The sequence below is a fragment of the Furipterus horrens genome, unplaced genomic scaffold (assembly GCF_987537825.1).
Source record: "Furipterus horrens unplaced genomic scaffold, mFurHor1.1.pri manual_scaffold_7, whole genome shotgun sequence".
Classification (NCBI taxonomy): Eukaryota; Metazoa; Chordata; class Mammalia; order Chiroptera; family Furipteridae; genus Furipterus; species Furipterus horrens.
This window is the reverse complement of record NW_028327177.1, coordinates 37,612,013-37,625,942: the sequence shown is the minus strand read 5'-3', so window position 1 is coordinate 37,625,942 and position 13,930 is coordinate 37,612,013. Positions and strand designations below refer to the sequence as shown.

The window sequence follows — 13,930 nt, the reverse complement described above, 5'->3', positions numbered from 1 at the left end:
AAAGCGAGGGAAGAACCGAGCACCCTGGGTGCTTGTGGAAATCCCCTAGGACCTTCCACGCCGACTCAGGTTTGTGCATTGTTCTGAAGATAAAGCGCGTACCTCAGATTTTCATTTAGAGGATGAATAACTGCTGTTGGGGACTGTCTTCAGGTCTCTGAATTATGTATGAATAAGAATACTCTCTCTTATAAAAAGAATGAAATTTTTATACAAATAATCCAATAGTATTTTAAGTGTGGTAGTTTGGTTTTTAACCCTTAAAATTCTTTAAACAGGTAGCAACAAAAATGCACTAATCTCCAATTCAGTGATTATTCAGAAAATGTGCTTAATCTAGTAGAAAAGACAATAAGTGGAAAGACAAAAGAAGTTGAAAGACATTAATTTTATATTTTATTCTTCCACCTTTTCTTAGGGCTACCACAGAAAATTGATTTAACCAATCTCTCTACTTGCTGACTTGGTTTGAATTGTCCAGTGATAGTGAGTGACTTAATTTTTAAGATATGCTTTTGTAATTATGACTGCTTTATTTACTAGAGACTTAGCGTATAATTCTTAAACATAAATACCTGTGGATTTGTTAAAAAAAAAAAAAACCACCAAAAATAAACAAAAATCAGAAGCAGTCATAAGTGAGGCCAGCGCTGGAAGTGCCAACATGAGTTACTGCAGGTGCACATAGATTGGTGCTTCAGGTGTGGACCCCAGACCTGAAGATTGAAAACCTAGGTCTCACAAGCTCCAAGAGGATTTGTTCAATGAAGGTGGGATCCATCAGAAGCTCATGACATTGTACTTCAGCTGGAAAAGGGCACGTACAGATGCAAATGTAGCAGGTTTAGGAAGAACTTTTTGGGTTCGGATATATAAATTCAATTTGAAAAAGTAGGTCAAGGGAAACTTAGGATTAGTCATATCTGGATTGGTGTTTGGATGCTGAAACATACAGAAAGAGCCTAACTTTTCTGTTTCAATTGGTTGCTATTAGATTAAGCTTGCAGTCAGACTTGCAGAAGCCATTTCAAAATTGTAAGAGGCTAGTATTAACCTTTTTTTTTGTAATAATCTAGTAAGGGGGCTAACAGTGAGTTGGCTATGTATATATTCTGTGGACTTACACCCTTAAAACCTTGAACTTCTTGTAACTGAAAATGGGGGTAGACAAAATAAAAAGTTAAAACAACATTATGTAGGTCATAATGACTTGTTTAACTGGTACAAACCTCTTTAAAACATAATATACACATTATATTTGTATTAATACATGTTATTATAAATTTATAAAATACAATTTTAAAAGACTGAAAAGTTACAAAGTTCTTTATAAAACTGTTATTGATTTCTAATCTGCACCATTTTTAGTATTTATCACTCTACATTTCTCCTATTTTTTAAAAATAAATACATTTAGAACCCTAACCCCTTCTCTGTTGCTTTTTGTCTGCTCCAAGATTTTATGACATCCCTAAGTAGTTCTGAGAGACAAATACTAATTTCTACCTCTTTCTGTGAAAGATTATGGAGCCCAGACACTCTTCAGAAAAACTGGGATAGACCTTTGCAATATTCCTTCTGTTGCTGATCCTTTGATCAGATTCAGCAGTTTCAGGCAGCGGGATTAATGGCTGGACCAATCTGCAAGCCAGCTGTTACCAACATGGGACCCAAGTAGTTAGGACACAAGTGTAATGAAAGATATTCCTTTTGCCTTTCAACCATTTAGACTCTATTTCCAGAGATTGAATGATTAGAATATTTGCCAGATTAATGATTTATATTTTCTATGATCTACAGTTTCTTTTTTAGGAAGAAGTATTTCAGCAGGATTTATTTTTCTTACTTCTAATTTCAGTATCATTTTCACGTACAGGTTCTGGATATGTACTTTCCATAGAGTTGTTTTAATTAGCTACTTGAGTTAGAAGGAAAGATAAAAGATAGAAGGAAGGGTACTGTGCTCCTTACAATTTTTTGGTAATGATTATAATAATCCTCAGCAGCACTTTTACATAACCAACTGACCTAATAAAAGACTTGAGATAAGCAGTTCCATTTACATTATAAACTTAAGTTGTTTATCTTATAAATTACACATTTCAAGTATTCTTTGGTAGAAGCCTACCTGAAAATCCTTTTTTGACCACTTTAATAAAAACTGGGATTTCAAATAATTCTGGCTACTTAGCTACAGTATCAGGGCATTATAGACTGGGCACTAAGACCAATGACCAAGGAAGATGAACTTCATGCCCAATATCTTGCTGGGCGCATGTGTAGGCAAATCGCCATGATATAGGCACCAATAGGCAGGTGCTCTAAAGCGCTTGGAGACTGCTGCTCTAAGGGGTATGAAGACATAAATCAAGAAACAAATAGAAATGTATATGAATTCTCTGTTCTGCTTTTATAAACAACTTTGCTCTGAGTTTAAAATTACTTCAAAATAAACTGTTTTAAAAACACTGTTCAATTGCAATTCTTAAATTCCTTCCCATCTGTCTTTTTGCCACCCCCTCCCATTTCTTTTCCTATTTGCTTTCCTTTATTTGGTCCATTTTGAGAAATTTTGGTTTTGTTTCTTTCTCCCTTTCTTCTTTCCTTTCTCCCCTTTCTGTAGTTTAGAATTTAGTGGCAGGAGAAAGTTTCAGAGTTTTGTGTTTAGATTACTCTTCTTTATCTGTTCTCAGCCCCACAATCTGGTAATAACTAATTCCCATTAGGAACTGAACAATGATTATAGCTTCATTCATGAACTTGACAGATTGTAGAGACTTTCATTACTAAAGTGCATTGTCTTTGTGCTATAAATTTTGAGGCAGAATTCTTCCATTTCAGAAATCCACATGAATATGCCTCACCTATAAGTTGCTTTAGAACTATTTGAGAAAATATTTTCTTGATAAATACTATAAAGTTTAAAATAGCTAACTATTCAGCTGGGACAAAGCAGGCATACGAGTGTGATAGAACTGTGGTTTCTGTTCCATAAGAGTGGAGACACAGCAGATATTTATAACCTGCTCATTTCCTATTGTCTTAAGTAATGCTTGCTTCTAGGAATAAAAACAGAGATGAGATAGTGAACAGGAAGCTGTTATTTAAACTCATTTTAAATTATGTAAATGGGTATTGGAATACATACCAATTTTTTAAAACAATATAGCGGCATCTTTTGATTCTTAAAAGCATTAATTTAAAAAATGCTCAGATGATGATTTCTCTCTTTCTCATCCAGTGTCCCTTGATGTTAAATACATGGTTGGAATAAATATTCTACACTCAAATGTTAATGGTATGTTAATTACTAATACAATGTAGAGCTAAGAGTGATTTTCCTTACTTTTTTCCCAGGGAGCAAGAGTTCAAAACACAGCAAAGAATCTGGGAGTCAGAGACCGAACCCCGCAGTCTGCTCCCAGGTTAGTGACTTCCCAGCTCTCCTCTTTCCCAAAGGTTTCTCCACCCTCTCCCAGGCAGTGTCACTCATAGCGAATACAATTGCTGTAGGCTGTGCCCAGGGTAGAACAGATTATTGTCATAGAAATTGGCGTCCTAAACATTTTGTGGCTAAATGTGACTAGGCATAAATGCTTTCAGAATGAAATGGAATTTTAGCTGAAGCAGACTTAGAGGAACAAGTAGAAGTCTTGACATTATTTTATTTTTCAGGTTTCATTATGAATTCAAAAACAAAAGTCCATACAGTTGCTATGAAAATTTATATTCCAACTGCGCCAAACTACCAAAATGCCATTTTCATTTATACTTTTTATGATTGTACATGTTGTTTATTCCCTCGGGCATGATGGTGTTTCCCATCTGTGTCTGTATGAAAAAGTCCTATTTAACCACAAAACTTAGATGTTATTTCTTCCTTAAAGTCTTGGTTGAGTTTTTTTCCTCTTTATGCTTCATTAACATCTTGTACATTGATCAGTTATAGCCCTGATTGTGTTGCAATATATTGCTACATGTTTCTTTGCTCAACTTGAATATGAATTATTTGAAGGCAAGGAATATGTTTTTTTCAGTTTTGTTCTTTGTTCATCATAGTACCTACATACGAATATCTGAACTGATTTCAAGAATGTGTGAGTGAATGAATAAATGAATGAATTAACTTTTTGTTAGCAAACCAAATATTCAGAGTTTACATATAATTATAAGAAAGGGTTCAAAGCCACCATTGAAATAAATGAACATGGCAACAGTCATCAAAGAGATGTTAATTCGATTTCCCTGGTGACATTAGGGTAAGCAGCCATCTGTCTGGAAGTAGGGCAAAAATTAGGTAATTTCTATACATTTGATTGCTTTTATACATTTGCATTTTAACAAAAACTAGGCTCCTCCAAGCACTGCTGCAGACAAGACACTCATTGTTTCTGTGTACAAAGCAGTTACCAGAGTTAAAATGATAACTGCAGCATTTATGAAGTTGTATTTCATTCTGAAAAACTGTGTGGGCAATGAAAGTACTTTCAAGAAACAAAACATACTTTCTCTGAAAATGGATGAAGCACTCATGTTCTAACTGCATTTATTTTTAGTATTGACTTCTAACCTTATTTAATCTTCCATTCTTATTAATGTTATCTTTCACAGTTGATTAGATTAGAATCTAAGAGTTTCTTTTGCTAAATAATCATTCACTATTTTCATAAGAATTCACTTTCTAGCACCTGGAACACATATGGTATATTTGGAAATAGACCAAGAGCAGTTTAAATTTACAATAAGAAAACAAGATAATAGCTCAACAAGGTCCTCTTAGCTAGAGCATATAAACAATAATAAACAGTGGGGTAGGATAAGACTTCAGCATCCTAAATCAATAAACCAATAACAGGGTGAATACAAGAAAAGAAACTGATGAACTCACTCTTTTGTTTATTGGGTTATGTTTTAAAACACTTGAAATAAAACTCAATAAAATGTGCTAGATATAAAATGGACATTTTTTACAAGGGAATAACAGTCCTCAGAGAAAGAGCTAGAGTAAGTTTTAAATTTTATTTTATTTATTCTTTCATCCACTCTACAAATATGTATTGAGGATCTAAGAAATGCATAGCACTCCATTATCCTCTGTGGAGAAGCTAAACATGAGACAGAAATAGTTTAATCTCTCAAGGAGCTTTCAGTTAAAGAGATGAGATGAGTAAAACTTAACTATAAGAAAAGTAGAAGGTAAGAGAGTGCTAAGGTCCACAGAGGGGCTGGGATTCCCTCCCAGCTGTGAACCAGGACTCCTTCCCCAAAGACATCTACCTGAAGAACACATTTGGCTCTGATGGCCAGGCCATCCATAGGCAAATCTGGGGTCATGTTTCCTGAAAATATCTTCATGGAGAGAAAGTTTGCTACCTCTGCCTGAGAGAATATTTTGATCTAATCTCCAACTAATCTCTTCATAGTTTTCCTGAAATCATTCACTTTCTTTTATTTAAAAAAATGTACTCAGCAAACATATATTGAATTCAGCTATGCATTTGTAGGGGTCAACCACTTTGTTAAAGACTAGAGATCTAATCTTCCATTAGTCAGCTATGTGCACAGTAGAGTGGCAGCTGAATAAATGGAAATAGTATACAGTTGAGAACAGTGGCAGAATAGGCACAGATTGCCATGAGAACACAGCGGTGGAGAGGGAGGTTGCAGAGTAGTTCTGGCCCAGTCAGCATGATAACAGATGTGCATGCAGCTGATGCAATGACACTGAGGCCCATATACCACATCACACTGAGAACTACATCTAGAGTTCTGTGACTGATGGTTGAATGTGCTTTAAGAATGATGCAAAATGAGGCTAGAAACACAGGCAAGGGCTGGATCAGGAAGAGACTTGTATGAGATATTGAAGGGTTTTGATTTTAACTTGAAGACAATAGGGAGGTATTAATAAACACTCTTTCTATCTGGAAGATTTTAATTTTCAAATTTATCTCTGGCAACATTCAGGGGATCCAGCAGAGGAAAGCTGAGATTGAAGGCAGAAACGTGAAGGGAGATTATTGTAGTATTGAGGATGGAGATGAGAGGATGGATTAGAGAGACGTTTAGTAGACAGAACGAATAGTCTTTGGACACTAGTTGGATGAAGAAGGTTGAGATAAAGGAAGATCCTAGAATGGCCACCAAATCTCTGGCTTAGGTGACAAGGGGTGACTGGTTCTAGTCCCTGAGATAGTAGATACAGAAAAAAGAGCACATATAGGGAATATATGATAAACTCAGCCTGGTATCATTGAGACCAAAGATCAGTGGGACAACATGTGGAGATGCCTTTGTGAGCAGGACAAATGACATTCTTACTCCTCCTTTCATGCAATGGCTCTTCAGAGCAATAAGCATATCTTCGCCAATAACTAAATATTATAGTTCAGATGAAATGGCATACTAGTCTTATTTTCTATTGTACTACAAAATCTGTAAACTCTTGTCATGAAAGCTTTATTTTTTTTATTTGTATAATTGGGTGGCGGCATACTATAGTGATTAAAAGTGACAAGACTGTTTGAACCCCAGCTCCTGCTATGTGACTTTATTTAGTCAGATTATTCATCCTCTGAGATAGTTTTCACATTTGTATGATGGGGAAAATTGCCTTGTGATGGTATTATTGGGCTTTAGCCTTGGAAGAGGCATTTGCTTTGTGGTTTCTTTTAACACAACTTGTATTTTGCCATGTACAAAGTTGAAGGGCATGATCTATAGAGTGCAATTTGAAAGTTCTGCTCTGCAGATTTGGACTGGAAATATCTGCTCCAACAGGAAAAGAAGAAAGTGGGGTCAGGACCAAACCTTTTTGTGCAGAGCACTGGTGTGCATGAGTGGAATGAGAAAAGCAAAGGCCCCCAAATTTGGGGCAAACAAAGACCTCCATTTCCTAACAATTTAGCTGCCAAAAACCAAGCGCCTTGGTACAGAGTAAAAGTCCAGCTCTTACTATTACAATTTACTTCCAGATTTCATCTACTTGTTCTAAATTCTCAGAGCACCACCATTTCCATTACAAACATTTCTGAACTCAAATAAGCCTGACTTCCTTCCAAGCCTGGCAGAGGCTGAATCTGCCCACCTCTACAATGCCCGGAGCTATTATTTCATTAGTTGATCATAGGCAGTAGCTTTTTCACCAATTTGCAAGGCAGATGTTTCAAAGACTTGCCTGCCCAGCGGCATTAGTTACATTCTGTGGGATCGTGCCATTCAAGGGAAAGGTCCGTGACAGCTCAGCCCAGATCCCACCAGCTACGACATCCTTCACCCAACTTACTGTGTCTGTTCTGCCAGAGCACAGCTGCTGTGCCTTCTCACTCACTGGGCAGATTGTTGAGAAATGAGAGGATGGGCATTTAGGAGGAAAAGAACTTCTCAATCATTCTGCTATTCTAGCCCCAGGAATGCAATTTGAAGCAACACCATAACCTTTAGCTGAAAAAAACGAAAGCAGCTTTGAAGTCTAGCAACTCATTTTAATGTATCTTTTCTCCAGGAAGGATGAAATAAGCTTTTCTGATGTGAGATATCCTCATTTCAATATTTATTTTCTTCCTTGGAGTTGACATGTGGAGCATTAAACACCTTCCAGACTTGATATATGTTTTACCAACCTCCAAGGCAATAACTTCTTCTGTATGTTTCAAAATTAGGAAAGTTCATCTTTTGAACTAGTTTTATAACCCAATATTAAATCTTTCTCATTCTTTCTCCTTGATTTAGAATTAGTGTGGGATTAAGTGTTGAAGCTAGAGGAAATTTTTAGTTTGCTAATTTTGTCAACAACCCATTTAAGCTGTGTTCAATTTAATCTGTAAAAGGGAGTGAACCACCACAGCTACCCCTGGGTTTGAAGTGCTTTTATAAAGAAGCAAAGTAGAAACCTGCACCTTATTTTTTAGACTATCAGACTAAACTATGAAGGAGAACCAGCATGGCAATGGGCACATTCGAGGACCACAGATGGAGTCCAACAGCCAGCCACATTAGGCCAGCTGTTCTCCCAGACTAAGCTTTAAAGAACGGGTATGCCCTATATGGTCACTGTTGTAGCTCTGTTCCCCTTTACTTTGTTTTGGAGTTAGGATTCTACCATGCAGGGGGCTGTGGAGCACTAGAACTTGTGAAATCCTAGACCAGTTCCCTAAACTTTGCCTTGAGGCTGTACAGTCTCAAACAACTTGACCTGGGATGGAAAGACAGAACATCTCATCTCCCGGGGTCTCCATTCGTTCAAATGGATTCCCAGACTTACTTGCATCTCCACCTGGTTCTATGGGCAGGTGAGAGGAGGATAGTCAAAGCTGGGCATATTTTTTTTAGGAAACACCAACTAATTGTGCCTTTGATGTTTAGGACTCCACCGCAGTAGCCATTCTATAACCAACTGCCTGTCCCACCAGATGGTACCTAATGAAGCAAATTTCTAAAACTGGTTAGAAAATCAGTAGATCCCCTATGAGATATGTGTTATCTTGGTACAAGACGATAATAGACATGATGGCAATTATAACAGTATCATCTTTGTGGAATTTAGAGAATCGGTTTTGCTGCCAGCAAGAACAGCGGGCACTAGAAGAGAAGCAGCTGGTGTAAAAAAAAGCAGCATCGCTCGACCAGTCATCATATTTGTGTGCACAGAAACATTGGTGTCTTCTAAATAATAGAACTAAAATTCGGGAGTTTGCTAACTCCTATGCCATTTTTAATGAAATAGGCAATGTAACCAAGAAGTTATTGTCAATGTATTTATTATCCTAATATATTTGTTGTACTACTAAAAACATTTCAAGTAACGTCAGTATGTTAGGCCATGGTCACACTCTCTCATGTCTCTTCTAGGTTGTACAAGCTGTGCGAGCCGCCTCCCCCAGTCGGAGAAGAATGAAGAGAATCTCAAGGAACCAGGCGAGCAGAAGCTTCTGAACACTGGACTAGACAAAGGACAGGCGGGCTAACCATTCTCCACTCAATTAAAAAGAATGAATTTTTTTCTCTAAATCTTTCACCATGGTGTAACTAACTAATGTTCAGCTCATACTTAGATACTTGGGCTGAAAATGGATAGACCCTCATTCAGACAAGTCAGTTTCACAAACTGATCTCTCTATGTCTTGACACAAACTACTCATTTTTAGGGTAAAATTTATCCCTGGAAATTATGGAAAAAATCATTGTGCTTCTTCTCGTATTTACTACAATTATTTTATTGTGTTTGGTTTCATCTTCTCCCAATAGCAACACATAATGATGGATATTTTCATTTGAAGAAATCAGTGAAGAAATGTGGCCACATTTTCGCAATCATGCAGAAATATTACAGAAAACATAGACTGATGTCCTAAGTTCTCAATTCCTCTGTATGAGAGAAAGTGGTTTCTACGTGAAAGGTGAAGAGCGTGCTTTCCTCTTCCAAAGGATGTTTTTGTCAGTAGAGGAGAAGAGGATGATTGAGGCCTCCAGAAAGAGCCTCTTCCAGCTGCTTTCATGTTCTTTTATGCTCTTGGACAATCCCAATGGCCGGTGCTGTCCACGGGTCTTTGAAATGGGTGTGGCTTTCTTAGGTCATGTAGGCAGGTGCTGTGTCAGATGTGACCAGGGGGTGGGAAGAGGCTGGGACTGGGGAGAAGGGAAGGAAGACCAGGGTCAAGGAAGGAAAAATGGGTCTATTTAAAAACTCAACCTTTCACTTAGAAAGATACCTAAAACTCTTAATGTTAATAAGGCTTTCATATAAGATGTCAGACTCTTGAGAGAATACACTGCCCAGAATTTTTCTATCAAGATATATGTATGTGGTATGAAAATAAAGCTTTATTTGTTGAATTTTAAAAGGACTATTAGAGACCTTGATAATCTGTGGAAGCACAAGGTATATTCTGTGCATGTTTATCATTTCTACATTGATAAAATAACATTGTTTTTAGCATAGTAAATACAGCAATATTGAGTCTAAATTCATAATTTTCAAAATATTAAAATACCCTTATTGTGATTATTATACTTTTATGAACTTAGACTAATTTGGTATGTGAACTGCTTTTCATAACTGAAGTATATACAAACCATTATTAAATTTAATTTATAAAATTTGTTTATGGTTTTCAAGCTATTATTAAAAAACCTTCATCACTAGCAGCTGGGTTATTGAATAACAAAAATACTGGGTTTACATATGTATGAGATATTTATATACTGGTCAGGGTAATAATTATTGTTATTTGACACAAAAGCTCTTAAAAGTTTTGCAATAAGTTCATATGTGTAATGCAAAATAAAAAACAAACATCAGAGTTTTCAAAGAAAAAGTTGAACACTTTGAATGTATTAATCAGATGACCTTAACTTAAATATCTATATTAAATATATTCTTAACCTTCAGGCATTTAACATTCTCAATACTATGAGCAAGTGATCCTCAAGTTCTATGATTTTAGTAAACTGTGATTTTCCCATACTGAAAATTTGATTATATTCTATGTAGGATTAATGCATGAGCAAAACTGGTTAAGTAGCAGGTACTTTTCATATTGTCATTAGTGTTTTCTAATCACTATCCTGGAACAGGTAATCTCTTAAAGGGATGAGGCATTCATTTAAACATTTTGGTCACACTTTGTTATGTTTCATGGGGGAAATTATCTGCTATTGTGGTGTGTATAAATTAGGATGTTTTTAAAGACCTACACTCTTTGTAATATAATGTTTTTATTATTATTTTAAAGGTTAAACATAGTGTAAGTATATACCATCTTCTTTAATAAGTGCTTGGCATTTATGCATTTATAAATGCTCCAAAGTTAGTAATGGCTTATATTATCATCAGTCACTGTCATTTTTCATTATAATAAACACTGTAGATAATAGTTAAGTAATGACCATGTGCCAAGCAATACGTCCAAGTGCTTTACATGAACTTTGTTGTTACTGTTTCACTAAGAGTCCTAATGATGATTTGAGGTGGTATTTTTTTCATAGTCCCTTTTTTACAGTGGAGGAACTGAAGCAGAGAATGGCGCAGTGACAGGCTCAAGACTATATGACTGACAAGTGGTAGAACCAGGATTTGAACCCAGGAAATCTGCTGTTTATTACCATCAGAACTGTTACAATGTTACCAATTACTTGTTAGTAAAGTAGGACTTATGTGGAGTGTGTCACCATTAAATTATAAATCTTATATTGAGAAAAAGGTGAATGGAAATATGTAAAATACCATTAATATATGAAAATCTTATGGTTGCTGGAACAATTTACCATTCTGAATACACATTTTGAGGTAACCCAATGCTGTTACAATCTAAAACTATATATATATTACTAAAATTGAAGATAACATTTTAGGTATATTTTGAGTGTAATAGTACATCATATAAAATTTGACTATGATTCCAAAGCAGTGGTAGCAGTAAAAAATGTCTAATTAATGAATGAATAAAACTATTTTCAATACCATGATGTACTTCTGTGTGGCAATGGACATTTAATTAGCCTTGAGTCTTTATAATAGGCTCACCTAAATGCTCACATTCTCCTCTACAACCATTGTACCTTCAAATGTTGCGAAAGCCTGCCAGTAGTTCTTCCAAGTTCTGAGTTTAGACATCTACCTCTCTCCATCAAAAGGGAAGCTCATTCATGCATAGACACTTTGGCTCTTAACGTGCGAACTGCTTCAACATTACAGATTAACTAGTAATCCTAGTCAATACATCCTAAATATTTCATCATATCTTACAAAGATTTCTAACATCATATTTACAAAATTTATTATTAGAAGTATGTGCAATTTTAGGAGACTAGAATTTTACATATATTCCCATTATTATTTAACAAGGGATGAAAAAGAAAGGAAGAGAGAGAGAGAAAGTTTTTGTGCTATTTTTCTCTATATTGTATATGTAATGTTTGCTTTAGAGTAAAAGCTTTATTTTAGGAGCCAATATCGGAATCTTAAAAGTCTCATACTATTTTCTGTCTCTTTAAACCACATTTTTCCAGTGGCTTAGATTCAGTGACTACTCTTATTGTGGCAACAATGTTCAACTTACAATTAGTTTAAATTCATATGATACTATAATATAGAGTTGACCCTTGAACAATACATGTTTGAATTGCATGGGTCCACTGATGTGCAGATCTTTTTCAATGAATGCATACAGTATTATAAATGTATTTTCTCTTTTTTATGATTTTCTTAATAACCTTTTATTTTCTATAACTTACTTTATGGTAAAACTATAGTATATAATGCATGTAACATACAAAGTGTGAGTTTATCAACTGTTTATGTTCTCAGTAAGACTTCTGGTCAACAGTAGGCTATTAGTAGTTAAGTTTGGGGGAGTCAAAAGTTATACAGCCATTTTTTACCATGGGGGCTGAAAAGGGTGTCTCTGCCCCTAAACCTCCATGCTGTTCAAGGGTCAACTGTAAATAATATTATAATGACATTGGTTCTCACACTATTCATTAAAATTTTGTGGTAGTTAAATTTAGAATGAAATGAAGGTGATCTTGACACTAACTGTAAAAACCAAGAAAATAAATGGGTAAAGGAATCTTGAGGGGTATGTTAACTAATTTAAGAAAACAAACTATTTTCAACACTTTAGGCAGATACATTATATAAGAAAAATAATACTTATTGATGTGGAAGCATTCAGTTGAGAATTAATTAGTCCATGTATTTGGAAATATTATATTTGTACTGTAAAAATACTGAAGTATTCTTCTAGTAGTACATGTAGGTCTTTTTCTATGTAGCACAGTTTAATGAGATTCCAGGGCATATTTTTATTCACTTGTATTTTTGAAAAAGCAATATTGGAATTTAAAATGAATGAAGTTACTTCAAGTCATTTTACTTTACATTTTACTTTGAAGGTCATAATTTAGATTGTCTTCATTAGTGATGTTTACTAATTTTGAAACTATAGTGTGTGATTAAATTGTTTTTGAACTTTTGGAAACTGTTAGTTTTTAAAGATGATTTTTAAATGAACTATTGTACTACATTATAGTTTAATTACTTTCTCAAACGCAGTAGTAGTTATTTCATTAACATGCAAATATACTAACTAATTTGCTGGATGAATCTTTAGGCATCCTGCTGACATATAAAAGCAAAAGCTTTTGAAATGGTTTAGGATGATCTGAACTTTGACTAAGAAAAATACTCTGTACTCTATCAAGTTTTTGAAAGAGAATGTTTGAAAGAAAGTCTTACCCTGCATGAAGCCGAAGAGGTGGGGGACAGTTACAAGAGAAGTCGGGGCCAAGAATGGGCTCAGGCTGATTCCTTTAACATATAGTGGCCACAATTCCTATAGGTGCTGCAATTCCATAACTGTTGCTATTTAGATTGGTTTCAGAAGAATTTTGCTGCTTCAGAGGCATCTCTAACAGTGTTCTCAGCATTCATATTGCCAAGTTGTATATGCGTGGAAGATTATTCACCCTGTGTATCCTCTATTTGTTATTACATAGACACATGGCCTGTTTGCCTTTGTCACTGAGAAGAGACACCTGAAGTCTAGTAAGTCTACTAAGATATATATATATATATATATATATATATATATATATATATATATACACACACATATATATAACATTTATATTCACTGCTTTTTGTTTTTTATGATAACATATTAATTAGATTCTTATGTCTTGTTTTGTATGAAGATATGGTAGAAGGAGTTGTTCAATATATTGAATGTCTGTTCTATAGACATCAGAGCTGTCTGCATTATATAGTAAGCACTCCTTGAAGAGCATCTTTTTGATCACCAATATTAGTTTGCTGCTCAATCTGGAATCAATTTACCTAGCTTTGCTACCCAGAAGAAGTAGCTGGTTAAATAAAAATATTGAGTTTTTAAATGATATTTCTATTAGAAATAGAAAGCAGTGTATAGTT

The 13,930-nt window shown here is 35.1% G+C and overlaps 1 protein-coding gene across 1 annotated transcript in view; it reads left to right on the top strand.

Annotated features, from left to right (window-relative positions):
- PREX2 (phosphatidylinositol-3,4,5-trisphosphate dependent Rac exchange factor 2) overlaps positions 1-10,066 on the top strand; it is a 231,973-nt gene extending 221,907 nt beyond the window's left edge. Inside the window, exons 39-40 of the mRNA XM_090283596.1 lie at positions 3,358-3,425; positions 8,851-10,066. Of these exons, the coding sequence (XP_090139722.1) occupies positions 3,358-3,425; positions 8,851-8,896 (114 nt within the window). The 3' untranslated portion in view covers positions 8,897-10,066. The remainder of the gene's footprint in view (positions 1-3,357; positions 3,426-8,850) is intronic.
- Positions 10,067-13,930: the final 3,864 nt, after the last annotated feature.